The sequence below is a fragment of the Catharus ustulatus genome, chromosome 40 (genome assembly GCF_009819885.2).
Source record: "Catharus ustulatus isolate bCatUst1 chromosome 40, bCatUst1.pri.v2, whole genome shotgun sequence".
NCBI lineage: Eukaryota > Metazoa > Chordata > Aves > Passeriformes > Turdidae > Catharus > Catharus ustulatus.
This window is the reverse complement of record NC_046260.1, coordinates 214764-240565: the sequence shown is the minus strand read 5'-3', so window position 1 is coordinate 240565 and position 25802 is coordinate 214764. Positions and strand designations below refer to the sequence as shown.

At 49.1% G+C, this 25802-nt stretch overlaps 1 protein-coding gene and 1 long non-coding RNA gene across 2 annotated transcripts in view; both read left to right on the top strand.

The window, feature by feature from the left end:
• Positions 1-25802, top strand: part of LOC117010225 (Snf2 related CREBBP activator protein) — a 74801-nt gene that overhangs the window by 19579 nt on the left and 29420 nt on the right. The window contains exons 11-20 of the mRNA XM_033084517.1: positions 2832-2968; positions 3263-3432; positions 8819-9011; positions 10451-10587; positions 12148-12334; positions 14185-14354; positions 16094-16401; positions 17562-17744; positions 20808-20951; positions 24375-24550. Coding sequence (XP_032940408.1) covers positions 2832-2968; positions 3263-3432; positions 8819-9011; positions 10451-10587; positions 12148-12334; positions 14185-14354; positions 16094-16401; positions 17562-17744; positions 20808-20951; positions 24375-24550 — 1805 coding nt within the window. The remainder of the gene's footprint in view (positions 1-2831; positions 2969-3262; positions 3433-8818; positions 9012-10450; positions 10588-12147; positions 12335-14184; positions 14355-16093; positions 16402-17561; positions 17745-20807; positions 20952-24374; positions 24551-25802) is intronic.
• Positions 19637-24318, top strand: LOC117010221. Its single transcript, XR_004420592.1, has 3 exons — positions 19637-19675; positions 20808-20951; positions 24240-24318. It is a non-coding gene; the product is annotated as an uncharacterized LOC117010221 (long non-coding RNA).

The window sequence follows — 25802 nt, the reverse complement described above, 5'->3', positions numbered from 1 at the left end:
GGGACACACCTGGGAGTGATAACATACACCTGAGATACACCTGAGATACACCTGAGATACATGGGATACACCTGGGATGGGGCTGGGCAAAACCATCCAGACCATCTCCCTGCTGGCTCACCTGGCCTGCGAGAAAGGTACACCTGGGACACACCTGGGATACACCTGGGAGTGATAACACACACCTGAGATACACCTGAGATACATGGGACACACCTGAGTTACACAGCACACACCTGGTATGGGGCTGGGCAAGACCATCCAGACCATATCCCTGCTGGCTCACCTGGCCTGCGAGAAAGGTACACCTGGGACACACCTGGGTACACCTGGGTACAGCTGGGAGTGATAACACACACCTGGGAGTGATAACACACACCTGAGAGTGATAACACAAACCTGGGAGTGATAACACACACCTGAGAGTGACAACACACACCTGAGAGTGATAACGCACACCTGGGAGTGATAACACACACCTGGGAGTGGTAACACACACCTGGGAGTGATAACACACACCTGGGAGTGATGACACACACCTGAGAGTGATAACACACACCTGAGAGTGATAACAGGCAACTGGGAGTGATAACACACACCTGAGAGTGATAACACACACCTGGGAGTGATAACACACACCTGAGATACACCTGAGTTACACAGCACACACCTGGGATGGGGCTGGGCAAGACCATCCAAACAATATCCCTGCTGGCTCACCTGGCCTGCGAGAAAGGTACACCTGGGCACACCTGGGATACACCTGGGAGTGATAACAGATACCTGGGAGTGATAACACACACCTGGGATACACCTGAGATACGTGGGACACACCTGGGATGGGGCTGGGCAAGACCATCCAGACCATATCCCTGCTGGCTCACCTGGCCTGCGAGAAAGGTACACCTGGGCACACCTGGGCACACCTGAGAGTGATAACAGACACCTGGGATACACCTGAGATACATGGGACACACCTGAGACACACCTGGGATGGGGCTGGGCAAGACCATCCAGACCATATCCCTACTGGCTCACCTGGCCTGCGAGAAAGGTACACCTGGGCACACCTGGGATACACTTGGGCACACCGGAGATACACCTGGGCACACCTGGGCACACCTGGGAGTGATAACACACACCTGAGAGTGATAACACACACCTGAGAGACACCTGAGAGTGATAACACACAACTGGGAGTGATAACACACACCTGGGAGTGACAACACACACCTGAGAGTGATAACACACACCTGGGAGTGATAACACACACCTGAGAGTGATAACACACACCTGGGAGTGATAATACACACCTGGGAATGACAACACTCACCTGAGAGTGATAACACACACCTGAGATACACCTGAGAGTGATAACACACACCTGAGATACACCTGAGAGTGATAACACACACCTGACAGTGATAACACACACCTGAGAGTGATAACACACACCTGACAGTGATAACACACACCTGAGAGTGGTGACACACACCTGAGAATGACAACACACACCTGAGACTGACAACACACACCTGAGAGTGATAACACACACCTGAGAGTGATAACAGACACCTGAGTTACACCTGAGTACACCTGGGAGTGATAACACACACCTGAGTTACACAGCATACACCTGGACACACCTGGGATACACCTGAGAGTGATAACACACACCTGGGAGTGATAACACACACCTGAGATACACCTGAGAGTGATAACACACACCTGAGAGTGATAACACACACCTGAGAGTGATAACACACACCTGGAAGTGATGACACACACCTGAGGTACATCTGAGACAGAGGAAATACACCTGAGATACACCTGGGCACACCTGGGATACACCTTTGCACACCTGAGTCAAGTTTTAAAGTCCCACCTGAGCAGGTGTGGGGTCCCCTGGACTCACCTGAGCCCCATTTCTGGGGTTTTTGGGCTCACCTGAGCTCACTGCAGGTGTCTCACCTGTGCACAGGTAGCTGGGGCCTCACCTGAGCACCTGGGCCTCACCTGAGCTCCTTTAGAACTCACCTGGGACCCCTTGGTACTCACCTGTGCTGGTTTGGGCCTCACCTGAGCCCCATTTCTGGGGGTTTATGGGCTCACCTGTCCCTCACCTGTGCACAGGTAGCTGGGGCCCTCACCTGAGCTCAGTGCAGGTGTCTCACCTGTGCACAGGTGCTGGGGCCCTCACCTGGGCATCTTGGGACTCACCTGAGCTCCTTTGGGACTCACCTGTGCTCATTTGGGACTCACCTGATCCCATTTTTGGGGTCACCTGAGCCATATTTTTGGTATTTTTGGGCTCACCTGAGCTCAGTGCAGGTGTCTCACCTGTGCACAGGTAGCTGGGGCCCTCACCTGAGCTCAGTGCAGGTGTCTCACCTGTGCACAGGTAGCTGGGGCCCTCACCTGAGCTCAGTGCAGGTGTCTCACCTGTGCACAGGTAGCTGGGCCCTCACCTGAGCTCACTGCAGGTGTCTCACCTGTGCACAGGTAGCTGGGGCCCTCACCTGGGCATCTTGGGACTCACCTGAGCTCCTTTGGGACTCACCTGTGCTCATTTGGGACTCACCTGTGCTGGTTTGGGACTCACCTGAGCTCAATTTTTGGGGTTTTTGGGCTCACCTGAACTCAGTGCAGGTGTCTCACCTGTGCACAGGTAGCTGGGGCCCTCACCTGGGACCCCTTGGGACTCACCTGTGCTGGTTTGGGACTCACCTGAGCCTCATTTCTGGTGGTTTATGGGCTCACCTGTCCCTCACCTGTGCACAGGTAGCTGTGCCCTCACCTGAGCTGACTCCAGGTGTCTCACCTGTGCACAGGTAGCTGGGGCCCTCACCTGATCATCGTGCCCACCTCGGTGATGCTGAATTGGGAGATGGAGCTCAAGCGTTGGTGCCCCAGCTTCAAAATCCTCACCTACTACGGGGCACAGAAGGAGCGGCGCCTCAAGAGACAGGTGAGCTCACCTGGGGCACCTGGGGACACACCTGGGGACACCTGGGGGCACCTGGGCACACCTGGGGGGAGCTGGGGGGACCTGGAATACACCTGGGACATTTTAGGACCAAATTTTGGGGAATTTTTGTCTCACCTGTCTCACCTGTGTCTCACTTGTGTCTCACCTGTGTCTCACCTGTGTCTCACCTGTCTCACCTGTGTCTCACCTGTGTCTCACCTGTGTCTCACCTGTCTCACCTGTGTCTCACCTGTCTCACCTGTCCCTCACCTGTCTCACCTGTGTCACCTGCAGGGCTGGACCAAGCCCAACGCGTTCCACGTGTGCATCACCTCGTACAAGCTGGTGCTCCAGGACCACCAGGCCTTCCGCCGCAAGAACTGGAAGTACCTGATCCTGGACGAGGCCCAGAACATCAAAAACTTCAAATCCCAGCGCTGGCAGTCCCTGCTCAACTTCAACAGGTGAGGGGACACCTGGGTGCACCTGGGTGCAGCTGGGCACACCTGGGCACACCTGGGTGCACCTGGGATACACCTGAGATAGCTGGGATACACCTGGGGTACACCTGAGTATACCTGGGCGCACCTGGGTACACCTGGGTACACCTGAGATAGCTGGGATACACCTGGGATACACCTGGGTACACCTGGGATACACCTGGGCGCACCTGGGTGCAGCTGGGTACACCTGAGATAGCTGGGATACACCTGAGATACACCTGGGTACACCTGAGTGTATTTGGGATATACCTGGGTACACCTGGGCACACCTGACATACACCTGTGCACACCTGGGTACACCTGGGTACACCTGTGATACACTTGGAGTACACCTGTGATAGCTGGGATGCACCTGAGGCACACCTGGATGCACCTGGGATACACCTGTGCACACCTGAGGCACACCTGGGCACACCTGGGGTACCTGGGGTACATCTGGGCACACCTGGGTGCACCTGGGCACACCTGGGCACACCTGAGATACACCTGGGATACACCTGGGATACACCTGGGTTACGTGGTATACACCTGGGTATAGCTTAGACACACCTGGGATACGCCTGTGTAGATAGACATAGAACACACCTGGGGCACACCTGGGCACACCTGGGCACACCTGGGCACAGCTCAGGTGCACCTGGGGCACACCTGGGCAGGTGAGGGGCTCACCTGAGCTGGATCCTGTGCAGAACTCACTGGTGGAGCTGTGCTGGTGCTGGGGGTGTTCCCTCACCTGTGCTCACCTGTCCTGGTGTGTGCTCACCTGTTCTCACCTGTCCTGGTGTGTGCTCACCTGTCCTGGTGTTCCCTCACCTGTGCTCACCTGTCCTGGTGTGTGCTCACCTGTCCTGGTTTTTTTTCTCAGCTGTTCTCACCTGTCGTGCTCTGTCCTCACCTGTGCTCACTTGTCTGTCCCTGTCTGTCCCTGTCTGATCTCACCTGTCTGTCCCTGTCTGTCCCTGTCTGTCCCTGTCTGTACCTGTCTGTCCCTGTCTGTCCCTGTCTGTACCTGTCTGTCCCTGTCTGATCTCACCTGTCTGTCCCTGTCTCACCTGTCTGTCCCTGTCTGTCCCTGTCTGTCCCTGTCTGTCCCTGTCTGTCCCTGTCTGTACCTGTCTGTCCCTGTCTGTCCCTGTCTGTCCTTGTCTGTCCCTGTCTGTCCCTGTCTGTCCCTGTCTGTCCTTGTCTGTCCCTGTCTGTCCCTGTCTGATCTCACCTGTCTGTACCTGTCTGTCCCTGTCTGTACCTGTCTGTACCTGTCTGTCCCTGTCTGTCCCTGTCTGTCCCTGTCTGTCCCTGTCTGTGCCTGTCTGTACCTGTCTGTCCCTGTCTGTACCTGTCTGTCCCTGTCTGTCCCTGTCTGTACCTGTCTGTCCCTGTCTGTCCCTGTCTGTACCTGTCTGTACCTGTCTGATCTCACCTGTCTGTCCCTGTCTGTACCTGTCTGTACCTGTCTGTCCCTGTCTGTCCCTGTCTGTCCCTGTCTGTCCCTGTCTGTCCCTGTCTGATCTCACCTGTCTGATCTCACCTGTCTGTACATGTCTGTCCCTGTCTGTCCCTGTCTGTCCCTGTCTGTCCCTGTCTGTCCCTGTCTGTCCCTGTCTGTCCCTGTCTGTCCCTGTCTGTCCCTGTCTGTCCCTGTCTGTACCTGTCTGATCTCACCTGTCTCTCCCTGTCTGTACATGTCTGTACCTGTCTGTACCTGTCTGATCTCACCTGTCTGTACCTGTCTGATCTCACCTGTCTGTACCTGTCTGTCCCTGTCTGTCCCTGTCTGTACCTGTCTGATCTCACCTGTCTGTCCCTGTCTGTCCCTGTCTGTCCCTGTCTGTCCCTGTCTGTCCCTGTCTGTACCTGTCTGTCCCTGTCTGTCCCTGTCTGTCCCTGTCTGTACCTGTCTGTCCCTGTCTGTACCTGTCTGTCCCTGTCTGTCCCTGTCTCACCTGTCTGTACCTGTCTGTTCCTGTCTGTACCTGTCTGTACCTGTCTGTCCCTGTCTGTACCTGTCTGTCCCTGTCTGTGCCTGTCTGTCCCTGTCTGTACCTGTCTGTCCCTGTCTGTCCTGTCTGTGCCTGTCTGTCCCTGTCTGTACCTGTCTGTACCTGTCTGTCCCTGTCTGTCCCTGTCTGATCTCACCTGTCTGTCCCTGTCTGTACCTGTCTGATCTCACCTGTCTGTCCCTGTCTGTCCCTGTCTGTCCCTGTCTGTCCCTGTCTGTCCCTGTCTGTACCTGTCTGTACCTGTCTGTCCCTGTCTGTACCTGTCTGTACCTGTCTGTCGCTGTCTGTCCCTGTCTGTCCCTGTCTGTCCCTGTCTGTCCCTGTCTGTACCTGTCTGTACCTGTCTGATCTCACCTGTCTGTCCCTGTCTGTACCTGTCTGTACCTGTCTGTACCTGTCTGTCCCTGTCTGTACCTGTCTGTCCCTGTCTGTCCCTGTCTGTACCTGTCTGTACCTGTCTGATCTCACCTGTCTGTCCCTGTCTGTACCTGTCTGTACCTGTCTGTCGCTGTCTGTCCCTGTCTGTCCCTGTCTGTACCTGTCTGTCCCTGTCTGTCCCTGTCTGTCCCTGTCTGTACCTGTCTGTACCTGTCTGATCTCACCTGTCTGTCCCTGTCTGTACCTGTCTGTCCCTGTCTGTCCCTGTCTGTCCCTGTCTGTCCCTGTCTGTACCTGTCTGTCCCTGTCTGTCCCTGTCTGTTCCTGTCTGTCCCTGTCTGTACCTGTCTGATCTCACCTGTGTCTCACCTGTCTGATCTCACCTGTCTGTCCCTGTCTGTACCTGTCTGTTCCTGTCTGTCCCTGTCTGTACCTGTCTGTACCTGTCTGTATCTGTCCCTGTCTGTCCCTGTCTGTCCCTGTCTGTCCCTGTCTGTACCTGTCTGTCCCTGTCTGTACCTGTCTGTCCCTGTCTGTCCCTGTCTGTACCTGTCTGTCCTTGTCTGTCCCTGTCTGTCCCTGTCTGTACCTGTCTCACCTGTCTGTCCCTGTCTGTCCCTGTCTGTCCGTGTCTGTACCTGTCTGTCCCTGTCTCACCTGTCTGTCCCTGTCTGTACCTGTCTGTCCCTGTCTGTCCCTGTCTGTCCCTGTCTGTACCTGTCTGTCCCTGTCTCACCTGTCTGTCCCTGTCTGTACCTGTCTGTCCCTGTCTGTCCCTGTCTGTACCTGTCTGATCTCACCTGTCTGTCCCTGTCTGTCCCTGTCTGTACCTGTCTGTCCCTGTCTGTCCCTGTCTGTACCTGTCTGATCTCACCTGTCTGTCCCTGTCTGTCCCTGTCTGTCCCTGTCTGTCCCTGTCTGTACCTGTCTGTCCCTGTCTGTCCCTGTCTGATCTCACCTGTCTGTCCCTGTCTGTCCCTGTCTGTACCTGTCTGTCCCTGTCTGTACCTGTCTGTCCCTGTCTGTCCCTGTCTGATCTCACCTGTCTGTCCCTGTCTGTCCCTGTCTGTACCTGTCTGTCTGTCCCTGTCTGTCCCTGCCTGTCCCTGTCTGTCCCTGTCTGTCCCTGTCTGTCCCTGTCTGTACCTGTCTGTCCCTGTCTGTCCCTGTCTGTCCCTGTCTGTACCTGTCTGTCCCTGTCTGTCCCTGTCTGTACCTGTCTGTCTGTCCCTGTCTGTCCCTGTCTGTACCTGTCTGTCCCTGTCTGTCCCTGTCTGTCCCTGTCTGTCACTGTCTGTACCTGTCTGATCTCACCTGTCTGTCCCTGTCTGTCCCTGTCTGTCCCTGTCTGTCCCTGTCTGTACCTGTCTGTACCTGTCTGATCTCACCTGTCTGTACCTGTCTGTCCCTGTCTGTCCCTGTCTGTCCCTGTCTGTCCCTGTCTGTACCTGTCTGTCCCTGTCTGTACCTGTCTGTACCTGTCTGTACCTGTCTGTCCCTGTCTGTACCTGTCTGTCCCTGTCTGTACCTGTCTGTACCTGTCTGTACCTGTCTGTCCCTGTCTGTACCTGTCTGTCCCTGTCTGTACCTGTCTGATCTCACCTGTCTGTACCTGTCTGTCCCTGTCTGTCCCTGTCTGTCCCTGTCTGTACCTGTCTGTACCTGTCTCACCTGTCTGTCCCTGTCTGTCCCTGTCTGTACCTGTCTGTCCCTGTCTGTCCCTGTCTGTACCTGTCTGTCCCTGTCTGTACCTGTCTGTCCCTGTCTGTACCTGTCTGTACCTGTCTGATCTCACCTGTCTGTCCCTGTCTGTCCCTGTCTGTACCTGTCTGATCTCACCTGTCTGTACCTGTCTGTCCCTGTCTGTCCCTGTCTGTACCTGTCTGTACCTGTCTCACCTGTCTGTCCCTGTCTGTCCCTGTCTGTACCTGTCTGTCCCTGTCTGTCCCTGTCTGTCCCTGTCTGATCTCACCTGTCTGTCCCTGTCTGTCCCTGTCTGTCCCTGTCTGTCCCTGTCTGTCCCTGTCTGTCCCTGTCTGTACCTGTCTGATCTCACCTGTCTCACCTGTATCTCACCTGTATCTCACCTGTATCTCACCTGCAGCCAGCGGCGGTTGCTGCTGACGGGCACGCCGCTGCAGAACTCCCTGATGGAGCTCTGGTCCCTGTACCTGTCTGTCCCTGTCTGTCCCTGTCTGTCCCTGTCTGTCCCTGTCTGTACCTGTCTGTCCCTGTCTGTCCCTGTCTGTCCCTGTCTGTCCCTGTCTGTACCTGTCTGTCCCTGTCTGTCCCTGTCTGTTCCTGTCTGTCCCTGTCTGTACCTGTCTGATCTCACCTGTGTCTCACCTGTCTGATCTCACCTGTCTGTCCCTGTCTGTCCCTGTCTGTCCCTGTCTGTCCCTGTCTGTACCTGTCTGTACCTGTCTGTCCCTGTCTGTACCTGTCTGTACCTGTCTGTATCTGTCCCTGTCTGTCCCTGTCTGTACCTGTCTGTACCTGTCTGTCCCTGTCTGTCCCTGTCTGTACCTGTCTGTACCTGTCTGTCCCTGTCTGTACCTGTCTGTCCCTGTCTGTACCTGTCTGTACCTGTCTGTACCTGTCTGTCCCTGTCTGTCCCTGTCTGTCCCTGTCTCACCTGTCTGTACCTGTCTGTCCCTGTCTGTCGCTGTCTGTACCTGTCTGTCCCTGTCTGTCCCTGTCTGTACCTGTCTGATCTCACCTGTCTGTCCCTGTCTGTCCCTGTCTGATCTCACCTGTCTGTACCTGTCTGTACCTGTCTGTCCCTGTCTGATCTCACCTGTCTGTCCCTGTCTGTCCCTGTCTGTCCCTGTCTGTCCCTGTCTGTCCCTGTCTGTACCTGTCTGTACCTGTCTGTCCCTGTCTGATCTCACCTGTATCTCACCTGTCTGATCTCACCTGTCTGATCTCACCTGTCTGATCTCACCTGTGTGATCTCACCTGTCCCACAGCCAGCGGCGGTTGCTGCTGACGGGCACGCCGCTGCAGAACTCGCTGATGGAGCTCTGGTCCCTGATGCATTTCCTGATGCCGAGGGTGTTCCAGTCCCACCGCGAGTTCCGCGAGTGGTTCCACAACCCCCTGACCGGCATGATCGAGGGCAGCCAGGAGTACAACGAGAGTTTGGTGAAAAGATTGCACAAGGTAACGCACCTGGGCACAGGTAACACACCTGGGGACAGGTAACACACCTGGGCACACCTGGGCACACCTGGGGACAGGTAACACACCTGGGGTATGGTTGGGTTACACACCTGGGCACACCTGTCGGGATGATCGAGGGCAGCCAGGAGTACAACGAGAGCCTGGTCAAGAGACTGCACAAGGTAACGCACCTGGGCACACCTGGGGACAGGTAACACACCTGGGGACAGGTAACACATGTGGGTATCACTGGGTATCACTGGGACACACCTGGGCACACCTGAGGAGATGATCAAGGGCAGCCAGGAGTACAACGACAGTTTGGTGAAGAGACTGCACAAGGTAACGCACCTGGGGACAGGTAACACACCTGGGGATACCTGGGGACAGGTAACACACCTGGGTATCAATGGGACACACCTGGGGACACCTGGGCACACCTGGGTATCACTGGGTTACACTGGGACACACCTGGGCACACCTGAGGGGATGATCGAGGGCAGCCAGGAGTACAACGAGAGCCTGGTGAAGAGACTGCACAAGGTAACACACCTGGGCACACCTGGGGACAGGTAACACACCTGGGGGAGGTAACACCCCTGGGTATCAATGGGACACACCTGAGACACCTGGGACACACCTGGGACACAGTGGGACACACCTGGGCTCACCTGGACACACCTGGGACACACCTGTGCTCACCTGGGTCACACTGGCACACACCTGGAACACTTTGGGACACACCTGAGACACCTTGGGACACGCCTGGGCTCACCTGGGACACACCTGGGCACCTTTGGATATACCTGGGACATACATGGGGCACACCTGGGCTCACCTGGGGTCACCTGAGACACTTTGGGACACACCTGGGACATCTTGGGACACACCTGGGACACACCTGGCATACACCTGGGACACACGTGGGCACCTTGGGATGCTTTGGGACACACCTGGGACACAGTGGGACACACCTGGGCTCACCTGGGTCACACTGGCACACACCTGAGACACCTGGGCTCACCTGGGACACACCTGGGACACACCTGAGACATATTGGGACAGCCTGGGATGCCTTGTGATACACCTGGGTCACTGTGACACACACCTGTGTCTCACCTGTCTCACCTGTGTCTCACCTGTGTCTCACCTGTGTCTCACCTGTCCCACCTGTCCCACCTGTGTCTCACCTGTGTCTCACCTGTGTCTCACCTGTCTCACCTGTCTCACCTGTCCCACCTGTGTCTCACCTGTGTCTCACCTGTCTCACCTGTCTCACCTGTGTCTCACCTGTGTCCCACCTGTCTCACCTGTGTCCCACCTGTCTCACCTGTCTCACCTGTGTCTCACCTGTGTCTCACCTGTGTCTCACCTGTCTCACCTGTGTCTCACCTGTGTCTCACCTGTCTCACCTGTCTCCCCTGTCTCACCTGTCCCAGGTGCTGCGGCCGTTCCTGCTGCGCCGCCTCAAGGTGGACGTGGAGAAGCAAATGCCCAAGAAGTACGAGCACGTGCTCAGGTGCCGCCTGTCCAAGCGCCAGAGGTTCCTCTACGACGACTTCATGGGCCAGGCCAGGTGAGGGGGCACACCTGGGCACACCTGGGCACACCTGGGCACACCTGGGCACACCTGGGAGAACCAAAATCCTGAAATTCCTGTGAAATTCTGCCCAAATTCCACCAAATTCTGCCCAAAATCACCTCAAATTTACCTCTTTGAGGTTTGTGATGATGTCATGGGCCAGGCCAGGTTAGGGGGCACACCTGGGCACACCTGGGCACACCTGGGCACACCTGGGAGCCCCAAAATCCCAAATTTTTTTTCCCAAGTCCTTTGAAATCTCTAAATTTCCACCTTAAATCCCCAAAATTTCCACCGTAAATCCCAAAATTTCCACCTTAAATCCCTCCCAAATTTCTCAGGTGAGCTCAGGTGTGTCCAGGTGAGCTCAGGTATTTTTTCCATCCCATTTTTAGCCTTGGAGCCCCAAATTTTCTCTTTAAATCCCCAAATTTCCACCTTAAATCCCTCCCAAACTTCTCAGGTGAGCTCAGGTGTGTCCAGGTGAGCTCAGGTGATTTTTCCATCCCATTTTGAGCCCCAAGGCCACTCTGGAACCCCAAATTTCCACCTTAAATCCCAAAATTTACGCCTTAAATCCCCAAATTTCCACCTTAAATCCCTCCCAAACTTCCCAGGTGAGCTCAGGTATGTACCAGGTGAGCTCAGGTGTGTCCAGGTGAGCTCAGGTGATTTTTCCATCCCATTTTTAGCACCAAGGTCACCCTGGAACCCCAAATTTCCTCCTTAAATCCCAAAATTTCCACCTTAAATCCCTCCCAAACTTCTCAGGTGAGCTCAGGTGAGCTCAGGTGTGTTCCAGGTGAGCTCAGGTGATTTTTCCATCGCATTTTTAGCCCCAGGGCCACCCTAGAACCACAAATTTCCTCCTTAAATCCCAAAATTTTCTCCTTAAATCCCCAAATTTCCACCTTAAATCCCTCCCAAACTTCTCAGGTGAGCTCAGGTGAGTTCCAGGTGAGCTCAGGTGTGTCCAGGTGAGCTCAGGTGTGTCTCCCACCCCATTTCCAGCACCAAGGCCACTCTGGAACCCCAAATTTCCTCCTTAAATCCCAAAATTTCCCCCTTAAATCCCCAAATTTCCACCTTAAATCCCTTCCAAAGTTCCCAGAATTTCTCAGGTGAGCTCAGGTGAGTTCCAGCTGAGCTCACCTGAGCTCAGGTGAGTTTCCCATCCCATTTTTAGCACCAAGTCCACCCTGGAACCCAAAATTTCCACCTTAAATCCCCAAATTTCCACCTTAAATCCCTCCCAAACTTCTCAGGTGAGCTCAGGTGAGTCCCAGGTGAGCTCAGGTGTGTCCAGGTGAGCTCAGGTGAGTTCCAGGTGTGTCCAGGTGAGCTCAGGTGATTTTTCCATCCCATTTTTAGCACCAAGGCCACTCTGGAACCCCAAATTTCCTCCTTAAATCACAAAATTTCCCTTTGAAATTTCCTAAAATTTCTCAGGTTTCTCAGGTGAGTTCCAGGTGAGCTCAGGTGAGTCCCAGGTGAGCTCAGGTGAGTCCCAGGTGATCTCACCTGTGCTCAGGTGTGTCCCCCCCTGTTTTGCAGCACCAAGGCCACCCTGGCCAGCGGTCACTTCATGAGCGTGATCAACGTGCTGATGCAGCTGCGCAAGGTGTGCAACCACCCCGACCTGTTCGAGCCCCGCCCGGTCACCTCGCCGCTCGTCACACCTGGGCTCAGCCTGGGCACACCTGCGCTGGTGCTGAGGGCGCTGGAGCCACACCCCTTCCAGGTGAGACACCTGGGACAGGTAGCATGCACCTGGGACAGGTAACACACACCTGGGACAGGTAACACACACCTGGGGACAGGTAACACACCTGGGATACACCTGGGACAGGTAACACACACCTGGGACACACCTGGGACAGGTAACACACACCTGGGACAGGTGAGACACACCTGGGACAGGTAACACACACCTGGGACAGGTAACACACACTGGGGATAGGTAACACACACCTGGGACAGGTAACACACACTGGGGATAGGTAACACACACCTGGGACAGGTAACACACACCTGGGACAGGTAACACACACTGGGGATAGGTAACACACACCTGGGACAGGTAACACACACCTGGGACAGGTAACACACACTGGGAACAGGTAACACACACCTGGGACAGGTAACACACACCTGGGACAGGTAACACACGTGAGACAGGTAATGCACACCTGGGGACAGGTAACACACACCTGGGACAGGTAAATACACACCTGGGGACAGGTAACACACACCTGGGCTCAGCCTGGGCACACCTGCGCTGGTGCTGAGGGCCCTGGAGCCACACCCCTTCCAGGTGAGACACCTGGGACAGGTAACACACACCTGAGACAGGTAACACACACCTGGGGACAGGTAACACACACCTGGGACAGGTAACACACACCTGGGACAGGTAACACACAGCTGGGACAGGTAACACACACCTGGGATACACCTGGGACAGGTAACACACACCTGGGACAGGTAACACACACCTGGGATACACCTGGGACAGGTAACACACACCTGGACAGGTAACACACACCTGGGACAGGTAACACACACCTGGGGACAGGTAACACACACCTGGGCTCAGCCTGGGCACACCTGCGCTGGTGCTGAGGGCCCTGGAGCCACACCCCTTCCAGGTGAGACACCTGAGATACCTGGGGAGGGCTGGGATACACCTGGGATACACCTGAGACAGGTAACACACACCTGGGACAGGTGACAAACACCTGGGACAGGTAACACACACCTGGGACAGGTAACACACACCTGGGACAGGTAACACACCTGGGACAGGTAACACACACCTGGGACAGGTAACACACACCTGGGACAGGTAACACACCTGGGACAGGTAACACACCTGGGGACAGGTAACACACACCTGGGACGCACCTGGGACACACCCCTTCCAGGTACAACACACCCTGATTTCTCAGGTGTCACTCAGGTGTCACACAGGTGTCACTCAGGTGTCACTCAGGTGTCACTCAGGTGTCACTCAGGTGTGCTGTAGCTCACAGAAGTGTCACTCAGGTGTCACACAGGTGTCACTCAGGTGTCACACAGGTGTCACAGGTGTGCTGTAACTCACTCAGGTGTCACTCAGGTGTCACACAGGTGTGCTATAGCTCATCCAGGTGTCACTCAGGTGTCACTCAGGTGTCATCAGGTGTCACACAGGTGTGCTGTAGGTTACTCAGGTGTGCTGTAGCTCACACAGGTGTCACACAGTGTCACACAGGTGTCATCCAGGTGTGCTGTAGGTCACTCAGGTGTCACTCAGGTGTCACTCAGGTGTGCTGTAGCTCACTCAGGTGTCACTCAGGTGTCACCCAGGTGTCACCCAGGTATATTTCACAGCAGGTGGACCTGTCCCCGTTCGAGCTGGTGTCCCTGGAGTCTCACCTGTCCCTGGGGTGTCACTCAGGTGTCACTCAGGTGTCACTCAGGTGTGCTGTAGCTCACTCAGATGTCACACAGGTGTCACTCAGGTGTCACTCAGGTGTTCTGTAGCTCACACAGGTGTCACTCAGGTGTCACACAGGTGTGTCCCAGGTGTCACCCAGGTGTATTTTACAGCAGGTGGACCTGTCCCCGTTCGAGCTGGTGTCCCTGGAGTCTCACCTGTCCCGTTACGCGGCCGATTGGTTCCTGCCGCGCTTCCGGGTCTCGCGGCGCCTCGTGGAGGACGTGGCCGCCGCCCCCGACCCGCCCCCGCGGCCAAAGCCCGTCCGCATGAAGGTCAACAGGTGAGCGCACCTGGGACACACCTTGGGGGGGGAGGGGACACCTGGGAGGGGCTGGGAGGGGCTGGGGGACACCTGGGGACACCTGGGAGGGGGGTAGGGACACCTGGGGATACCTGGGACACACCTGGGAGGGGCTGGGGACACCTGGGAGGGGGGTGGGGGCACCTGGGACACACCTGGGCACACCTGGGAGGGACTTGGGCACACCTGGGCACACCTGGGAGGGGGTTTGGGCACACCTGGGGACACCTGGGCACACCTGGGAGGGGCTGGGGCACACCTGGGCACAGCTGGGAGGGGCTTGGGCACACCTGGGTGCATCTGGGAGGGGGGTGGGAACACCTGGGACACACCTGGGCACACCTGGGAGGGACTGGGGACACTTGGGAGGAGTTTGGGCACACCTGGGGACACCTGGGAGAGGGGTGGGGACACCTGGGCACATCTGGGAGGGGCTGGGGGCACCTGGGCACACCTGGGCACACCTGGGCACACCTGGGAGGGGCTGGGCACACCTGGGCACACCTGGGAGGAGCTGGGCACACCTGGGCACACCTGGGAGGAGCTGGGGACACCTGGGAGGGGTTTGGGCACACCTGGGGACACCTGGGACACATCTGGCAGGGGCTGGGGACACTTGGGGACACCTGGGGACACCTGGAACACCTAGGAGGAGCTGGGGACACCTGGGCACACGTGGGAGGGGTTTAGGCACACCTGGGTACACCTGGACACACCTGGGAAGGGGGTGGACAGACCTGGGGACACCTGGGCAGGGTTGGGGACACCTGGGCACACCTGGGAGGGGGGCGGGGGACACCTGGGGATACCTGGGCACACCTGGGAGGGACTGGGAGGGGCTAGGGCACACCTGGGAGGGGTTTAGGCACACCTGGGTACACCTGGACACACCTGGGAAGGGGGTGGACAGACCTGGGGACACCTGGGCGGGGTTGGGGACACCTGGGACTCACCTGGGAGGGGCTGGGACACACCTGGGGACACCTGGGAGGGATTTGGGCTCACCTGGGCACACCTGGGCACACCTGATGTGTGATTCTGAGGTGACCACACCCATAAATGGACACAGGTGATTGGTGGGCGTGTCCCAGGTATCTCATGCCCATATAAGGGCACAGGTGATTGGTGGGCGTGTCCCAGGTATCTCATGCCCATATAAGGGCACAGGTGATTGGTGGGCGTGTCCCAGGTATCTCATGCCCATATAAGGGCACAGGTGAATGGTGGGCGTGTCCCAGGTGAAGGGTGGGCGTGCCCCAGGTATCACACGCCCATATATGGGCACAGGTGACTTTAGGGCGTGTCCCAGGTGGTGGGTGGGCGTGTCCAGGTGTCACAGCCCCATATATGGACACAGGTGATTTCAGGGCGTGTCCCAAGTGAAGGGTGGGCGTGTCCCAGGTGTCCACACCCATATAAGGCCACAGGTGATTGGTGGGCGTGTCCCAGGTGCTGGGTGGGCGTGTCCCAGGTGTCACACGCCCATATAAGGGCACAGGTGATTGGTGGGCGTGTCCCAGGAGCTGGGTGGGCGTGTCCCAGGTGACCACACCCATATATGGGCACAGGTGATTGGTGGGCGTGTCCCAGGAGCTGGGTGGGCGTGTCCCAGGTGACCACACCCATATATGGACACAGGTGACTTTAGGGCGTGTCCCAGGTGTCTGGTGGGTGTGTCCCGCCTGGCCCCGCCCCCAGCCCCGCCCCTTTTCCCCCAGGATGCTGCAGCCGGTGCCGAGGGCGGAGCCTCGGGCGGTTCTGCTGCTCCCCGCTCCTCGCCCCGCCCAGGGGGGCGTGGCCTCACCGAGCCCCGCCCCTTCCGCGCCAAACCCCGCCCCCTCGGCCTCCGGCCCCGCCCCCCTGCTGGTGACCCCGCCCCTGGTCGGCCTCGGCCACGCCCCCGGAGGTGGCCCCGCCCCCCTGGTGGCGCCGGGGGCGGGGCTGAACCTCGGGCTGGGATTGGCTCTGGCCCCGCCCCGGGCCCCGCCCACGCTGCTGGCCCCGCCCCCTGCGGGCCCCGCCCATGGTGAGTGTTTTTTTGGGGTTAAGGATTAATTGGGGTTAATTAGGGGGTAATTGGGTTTATTAGGGGTTAATTGGGGTTAATTAGGGGTTAATTTGGGTTATTTAGGGGTTAATTGATGTCAATAAGGGGTTAATTTGAGTTAATAAGGATAATTAGGGTTTAGTTATGGTTAATTGGGGTTTATTAGGGCTAATTGGGGCTAAATAGGGGTGAATTTGGTCTAATTAGGGGTTAATTGGTGTTAATTAGGAGTTAGCTAGAGGTTAATTAGGGGTTGGTTAGGGTTAATTAGGGATTGATTAGGGTTAATTAGGGGTTAATTTGAGTTAATTAAAGGTTAATTTGGGTTAATGAGGGGTTAATTGGGGGTTATTTGGAATTGATTATGGTTAATTGGGGTTAATTGAGGTTAATTAGGTGTTAGTTGGGGTTAATTAGGGATTAATTAGAGGTTGATTTGGGTTAATTGGTGTTTTTTAGGGGTTGATTACTCCTGGGGATAATTAATTAGGAGTGGGGTAATTAAGGGGAAGGTAATTAGGGTTGGTGTAATTAATTGGGGGGGAATTCGGGGTGTGGTTAATTAATTAGTGGTGGGGTAATTAGAGGTTGGTTAATTAGGACAGGGTAATTAGGGGTGGGGTAATCAGGGGTGGAGTAATTAACGGTGTTAATTAGGGGTGGGGTAATTAAGAGTGGGTAATTAGGGGTGGGTGTTAATTATTGGGAGCTAATTAGAACGAGTTAATTAGGGGTGGGGCTTAATTAAGGGGTCGTGCTTAATTAACAGGTGGTGTTTAAGTCAGATTTTATTTAAGAGAGTTATAATTAGAGAATTAAAAGTGGGTGGAGCCTAATTAAAGGTGGAGTTAATTCGGAGTGGGGGTTAATTAAGGGATGGGGCTTAATTAAGGGGTGGGACTTAATTAAGGGGTGTGGTTTATGTCAGTGGTTTAATTAGAGAATTAAAAGTGGGTGGAGTTAATTAGGGGTGGGAATTAATTGGGTTTAATGAAAGGGGTGGGGTTTAATTAAGGGCTGGGGTTTAATTAAGGGGTGGGGTTTAATTAAGGGGCGTGGCTTAAGGGGTGGGGCTTAATTAAGGGGTGGACCCTATTTATATGTGAAGTTAATTAACAACTTTCTCTACTCCCCCCCAGCCCTCCCGGCCGCCTCCTTGGCCACGCCCACCCCGGCGGGAGGCCACGCCCCCGTGGCCACGCCCACTCCCAGTTTGGGCAAAGGGGCGGGGCCCGGCACGGCCCCTCCCCCCCCGGCCGTGGCCACCTTCGCGCTGCCCCAGCGGCTCCTGCTGGCCCCCGACATGCAGGCCCGCCTGCCCTGTAAGCCACGCCCCCTTCGCGCCTCATTTGCATCTCATTTGCATGAGCGTTTCGTAATTTACCGTGCGCGGGTTTTGCTAATCCTGAAAAAAATTCTGAATTATTTAATTTTAAATTACCTTGAAATTGTATCCAAATCTTCTAAAAATCTTCAGAATTAACCTCTAATTAACACAATTTGCTAATGAGCCCCTCCCCCACACCCTGAAATTCCCAGCACATTAATTAGTTACTGCTAATTAATAATTTTAATTGTTTATTTTTAGCAGGAGAAGTAGTCAGCCTGTCCCAAAAATCCCAAAAAATCCATTAAAATCCCCTTAATTAACCCCTAATTAACTCCTAATTAACACAATTCATTGATTAACCCCTCCCCCAGCCTCTATTATTTCCTGTACATTAATTAATGATTGTTAATTAATTATTTTTAGCCGGAAAAGTGGTCAGCTTGCCCAAAAAAACCCCAAAAATAAAAATAATAGCCAAAAAAAATCTCAAGAAATCGCCTTAAAATCCCATTAATTAACCCCTAATCAACACAGTTTGTTAATTAACCCCTCCCCCACCCCTTATAATTTCCAGAACTTCAATGACAGTTAATTAATGGTTTTAATTAATTATTCCAGCAGGAGAAGTGGTCAGCCTGGCCCAAAAAGCCCAAAAAAATCCCAAAAAATCTCAAAAAATCCTCCAAAATCCTGTTAATTAACCCCTAATTAACACAGTTTGTTGATTAACCCCTCCCCCACCCCGTAACATTTTCAGAACATTAATTAATTACTGCTAATTAATTATTTTAATTAATTATTCGAGCAGGAGAAGTGGTGAGCCTGCCCCAAAAAATCCCCAAAATTCCCCTAAAATCCCATTAATTAACCTCTAATTAACACAGTTTGTTAATTAACCCCTCCCCCACCCCTTATAATTTTCAGAACTTTAATTAATGACAGTTAATGAATAGTTTTAATTAATTATTCCAGCAGGAGAAGTGGTCAGCCTGACCCAAAAATCCCAAAAAAATCCAAAAAAATCTCAAAAAAAATCCCAAAAAATCGCCTTAAAATCCCATTAATTAACCCCTAATTAACACAGTTTGTTAATGAGCTCCTTCTCCACTCCCTGTAATCCTTACAACATTAATTAATTACTGTAATTGATTATTTTCATTATTAATTATTGCAGCAGAAGTGGTCAGCCTGTCCCAAAAATCCCCCAAAAAGCCCAAAAAATCCCAAAAAATCCCCTTAAAACCCCATTAATTAACCCCTAATTAACACAATTTGTTGATTAACCCCTCCCCCACCCCCTGACATTTTCAGAACGTTAATTAAATTCTGCTAATTAGTGATTTTAATTAATTATTCTAGTAGGAGAAGTGGTCAGCCTGGCCCAAAAATCCCAAAAAATCTCAAAAAATCCCCCAAAATCCTGTTAATTAACCCCTAATTAACACAGTTTATTGATTAACCGCTCCCCCACCCCTGATAATTTTTAGGACCTTAATTAATAATTTTTAATTAATGATTTTAATTAATTATTGCAGCAAGAGAAATGGACAGCCAGTCCAAAAATTCCCAAAAAAATACAAAAAATCCCCTTAAAATCGCATTAATTAATCCCAATTAACCCCTAATTAACACAATTTGTTGATTAACCCCTCCCCCACCCCGTGTAATTCCCAGGACAATAATTAATAATTTCTAATTAATGCTTTTCATTAATTTTTCCAGCAGGAGAAGTGGTCAGCCTGTCCCAGCTGGCGGCCCTGGCTCAGCCCCGCCCCCCCGGGGGCGTGGCCAAGGCCCCGCCCCTCCCCCCGGCCCCGCCCCCGCTGACGCTGCAGCTCCAGGGGTCAAAGGTCACGCTGGGCCCCTCCCCCCCCCTGCGGCAGCTGGCGCTGGCCCCGCCCCCAACGAGAGGGGGGGTGGCACGTGAGTGGGGGAGGGGAGGGGAGGGGGAATTTGGGAAAATTTGGGAATTTTGGGGAAAATTTGGGATTTTTTTTTGGATTTTTTGAGAATTTTTTTATGGTTTTGGGGGGTTTTTTGGGGTTTTTTTAAAATTTTATTTCTATTTATGGGGGATTTTTTTTGGAATTTCTGGGATTTTTTTTTTGTTTTGCAGGATTTTTTTTAGGATTTTTTTGGGAATTTTTTGGGAATTTTTGGGGGAATTTTTTTGGGAATTTTTTGGGAATTTTTGGGGATTTATTTTATTATTCTGGGATTTTTTGGAAATTTTTTTGGAATTGCATTGAGATGTTTTGGGGATTTTTTGGGATTTTTTGTGAGTTTTTTTTTGATTGTTTTAAGATTATTTGGGACTTTTTTGGGATTTTTTAATGGGATTTTTTTGTGTTTTTTTAATGGGATTTTTGGAGAATTTTTTGGGTTGTTTGGGGGATTGTTTGGGAATTTTTTTAGGATTTTGTGGGGATTTTCGGGGATTTTTTGGGGATTTTTTGGAGTTTTTTCTTTGATTTTTTGTGGGATTTTTGGGGATTTTTTTTTATTTTCTGAGGGTTTTTTGAGAATTTTTTGGGAATGTTTTTGGGATTTTTTGGGTTAGTTTTTTTAGGGGGATTTTCTGGGTTTTTCAGGATGTTTGGGGAAGATTTTTTTTGGATTTTAGAAATACAAAAAAAATCAGGACTAAGATGGGAAAAAATACAAAAAAAATAAGAAAATACCACCAAAAACGGTTTAAAAATTACCAAAAAATGATGAAAGAAATGGGGCAAAAAATGAGAAAAGATTTGTAAAAAAAAAATGGAGGAAAATACCAAAAAATTGAGAAATAAATACCCACAAAATGAGAAAAAAATTGAAAAAAAATGGGGAAAAAAAAGCAAAAAAAAAGAAAAAAAAAAGCAAAAAAAGAGCAAAAAAAATACAAAAAAATTGCAAAAAAATAGCAAAAAAATGCAAAAAAATTGCAAAAAATGCAAAAAAAATTGCAAAAAAATGCAAAAAAAATTGCAAAAAAAATGCAAAAAAAGGGAAAATTATAAAATTTGCTTTTTTTCCCCCAAAGTGACCGTGACTTTGTGTCCCCTCCCCCCAGGGAACGTGGTTCACCTGCTGGCAGCGGGGGGGGCCCCTCACCTGCCCGGGCCCCTGGCCCAGGTGACCCTGCTGGCCCCCGTGGGGGGAGGGGCGGCCACGCCCACCCAGAATCAACCCGGCCTGGGGCTGCCCCTGGGCACAGGTAAGGGGGGAACAAACCTGGGGACACTTGGGGACAGGTAAATACACACCTGGGGACAGGTAAATACACACCTGGGGACAGGTAACACACACCTGGGGACAGGTAACACACCTGGGGACAGGTAACACACACCTGGGGACAGGTAACACACACCTGGGGACAGGTAACACACACCTGGGGACAGGTAACACACACCTGGGACAGGTAACACACACCTGGGGACAGGTAACACACCTGGGACAGGTAACACACACCTGGGACAGGTAACACACACCTGGGGACAGGTAACACACCTGGGGACAGGTAACACGCACCTGGGGACAGGTAACACACCTGGGGACAGGTAACACACACCTGGGACAGGTAACACACACCTGGGATAGGTAACACACACCTGGGACAGGTAACACACCTGGGCTCAGCCTGGGCACACCTGCGCTGGTGCTGAGGGCGCTGGAGCCACACCCATTCCAGGTGAGACACCTGGGACAGGTAACACACACCTGGGGACAGGTAACACACACCTGGACAGGTAACACACACCTGGGGACAGGTAACACACACCTGGGACAGGTAACACACACCTGGGGACAGGTAAATACACACCTGGGACAGGTAACACACACCTGGGGACAGGTAAATACACACCTGGGGACAGGTAACACACACCTGGACAGGTAACACACACATGAGACAGGTAACACACACCTGAGACAGGTAACACACACCTGGGGACAGGTAACACACACCTGGGGACAGGTAAATACACACCTGGGACAGGTAACACACACCTGGGACAGGTAACACACACCTGGGGACAGGTAACACACACCTGGGACAGGTAACACACACCTGGGGACAGGTAACACACACCTGGGGACAGGTAACACACTCCTGGGACAGGTAACACACACCTGGGACAGGTAACACACCTGGGACACACCTGGGACAGGTAACACACACCTGGGACAGGTAAGGGGGGAACACACCTGGGGGGGTAAAACACACCTGGGGCAGGTAACACACACCTGGGGACAGGTAACACACACCTGGGACAGGTAACGCACACCTGGGACAGGTAACACACACCTGGGGACAGGTAACACACCTGGGATACACCTGGGATACACCTGGGATACACCTGGCGTGGTAAAAACACACCCCCCATTTTATTTATTTGGGGGTGGGCAAATTTATTTATTTATTTATTTATTTATTTATTTATTTATTTATTTGCTTGCTTACTTATTTGTTTCACCCAATTTTATTTTTCTTTTTTATTCTATTTTATTTTATTGTATTTAAAAAAAATATGTTATTTGTTTTCTCTCCCCTTCAATTTTTTTTTTGTTTTATTTTCTTATTTTTTTATTCATTTATTTTTTTATGTTTATTTATTTATTTATTTATTCATTTTTGTTTCCCCTGCAATTTTATTTACTTTATTTTTTTTTTAAGATTGTATTTATTCTATTTGTTTAATTTATTTTAGTTTATTTATTTTGTTGTATTTCTTTCTTATCTCTCCCCTTCAATTTTATTTATTTTCTTTTTTTGTTTTCTTATTTTTTATTTATTTAGTTGTTTTATTTAATTATTTGTGTTGTTCCTCCTGCCATTTTATTTATTTTTTTTATTATTTTAAAATTGTATTTATTTATTTTGTTTTATTCATTCATTTTATTTTATTTAATTTTATTTATCTCTTTTCCCTTCAATTTTATTTCTTTTTTTTTTAGATTATTTAATTTATTTACAGTAATTTCACGACTATCAGCCGCGCCCTTTTGATTCAAATTTTTCCCCAACCCCGGAAGTGTGCGTTATAGCCCGGTGTGTCCTTATATGGACAGAGTTGGGAATTTACCAACCCCGGAAGTGTGCGTTATAGCCCGGTGTGTCCTTATATGGACAGAGTTGGGAATTTACCAACCCCGGAAGTGTGCGTTATAGCCCGGTGTGTCCTTATATGGACAGAGTTGGGAATTTACCAACCCCGGAAGTGTGCGTTATAGCCCTGTGTCCTTATATGGGCAAAGTTGGGAATTTACCAACCCCGGAAGTGTGCGTTATAGCCCTGTGTCCTTATATGGGCAAAGTTGGGAATTTACCAACCCCGGAAGTGTGCGTTATAGCCCGGTGTGTCCTTATATGGACAGAGTTGGGAATTTACCAACCCCGGAAGTGCCTTAGAGTCCGGTGCGACCTATGGTCATGAAATTACTGTGTTTTATTTGTTTTATTTATTTTATTTATTTTTTTTATTCTGTTTTATTTATTCTATGTATTTTTAAAATTAAATTAAATTTGTTTTATTCATTTTTTTAAAAATTTGTTGAATTTTTAAAAATTTGTGTAATTTATTTAATAATTCTTTTCAATTAATTTAATTTGATTAATTTATTTTATTGTGTTTATTTATTTTATTAATTTAATTTAATATAATTTGATTTATTTATTTAATGGATTTTAATTATATTAATTTAATTAAATTTAATTAATTTTATTCTGTTCCATCTATTTTATTAATTTAATTTCATTTGATTTGTTCTGTTTATTTAATGGAATTTAATTTCTAAAATTTGATTTAATTAATTTTATTTATTTAATAGAATTTCATTTTATTAATTTAATTTGATCTGTTTTATTTATTTAATAGAATTAGATTTTAGTCATTTAATTTAATTTGTTTTATTTAATAGAATTGAAGTTTATTAATTTATTTTATTTACTTAATAGAATTAGATTCTATTAATGTAATGTATTAATTTAATTGAACTTAATGTAATTTATTTATTTAATGATATTTAATTGTATTCAATTTAATTAATTCATTTTATTTTATTGTGTTTGTTTTATTAATTTAATTTAATTTAATTTATTTATTTAATGGATTTTAGTTTTATTAGTTAAATTTAATTAATTAACTTTATTCTATTCTATTTATTTTCTTAATTTAATTTAGTTTGATTTGTTTAATTTAGTTAATGGAATTTAATTTCTAAAATTTAATTTAATTGATTTTATTTGTTTAATAGAATTTCATTTTATTAATTTAATTTTATCTGTTTTATTTATTTAATAGAATTAGATTTTATTCATTTAATTTAATTTGTTTTATTTAATAGAATTGAATTTTATTCATTTTTTAAAATTTACTTAATAGAATTAGATTTTATTAATTTAGTTTCATTTATTAATTTAATTGAACTTAACGTAATTTCTTTATATAATGATATGTAATTTTATTAATTTAATTTAATTAATTTATTTCTTTTCTTTTTGCAGTCCCCGCCCCCCTGGTGAACTCCGGGGGGGGTCTGGTGAAAATCCTGGTGCGCCAGAACCCCCCCCCTGCCCCTCCCCCCACCCCCCGCCCCTCCCCCTCCCCCACCCCCCCAGGGCCCCTCCCCCACCCCCCAGGGCCCCTCCCCCACCCATCCCCGCCCCCCCCCTGCTGCGGGTGCTGCCCCTCCCCCACCCCCAGCCCGCCCCTCCCCCCACCCAACCCCCCCCGGGCCCCTCCCCCACCCAACCCAACCAGGGCCCCTCCCCCACCCAACCCAACCCGGGCGGAGCCGGAGCCGCGACGGAAACAGGTGAGGAAAATGGAAAAAATAAAAATATAAAAAATATTAAAAATACTGAAAATACAAAAAATTTACCAAAAAGTACAGAAATATACAAAAATACAAAAAAAGTACACAGAAATATACAAAAATATACCAGAAATGTACAAATATATACCAGAAATATACAAAAAATTTACAAAAATATTGAAAAAATATAAGAAATACCAAAAAATACAAAAATTTAAAAATATATACAAAAATATACAAAAGTATACCAGAAATATACAAAAAGTACCAAAAATGCACAAAAAATTTACAAAAATATTAAAAAAATACAAAAACACCAGGAAATACAAAAAATACCAAAAATTTAAAAATATATACAAAAATATACCAGAAATATACAAGAAAATACCAAAAATACACAAAAAATTTACAAAAATATTCAAAAAACACAAAAATACCAAAAAATACAAAAAATGCAAAAATTTAAAAATATATACAAAAATATACAAAAATATACCAGAAATATACCAAAAAATACTGAAAATACACAAAAAATTTACAAAAATATTCAAAAAATACAAAAAATGCCAAAAAAATACAAGAAATGCAAAAATTTAAAAATATATACAAAAATATACTAGAAATATACAAAAAAATACCAAAAATACACAAAAAAGTATAAAAATTAGACAAAAAATACAAAAAAATTTACAAAAATATTCAAAAAATACAATAAAATACAAAAAAAACCAAAATATACAAAAAATATATAAATATACAAAAACATACCAGAAATATACAAAAAATACCAAAAATACACAAAAAATTTACAAAAATCTTCAAAAAATACAAAAAATACCAAAAAATACAAAAAATACAAAAATTTAAAAATATATACAAAAGAATACAAAAATAAACCAGAAATGTACCAGAAAAATACCGAAAATACACAAAAAATTTACAAAAATATTCAAAAAATATAAGAAATACCAAAAAATACAAAAAATGCAAAAATTTAAAAATATATACAAAAGAATACAAAAATATATCAGATATATACCAAAAAATACTGAAAATACACAAAAAATTTACAAAAATATTCAAAAAATACGAAAAATACCAAAAAATACAAAAAATACAAAAATTTAAAAATATATACAAAAATATACCAGAAATATACAAAAAAATTGAAAATACACAAAAAAGTACAATAATTATAGAAAAAATACAAAAAATTTACAAAAACATTCGAAAAATACAAAAAATACAAAGT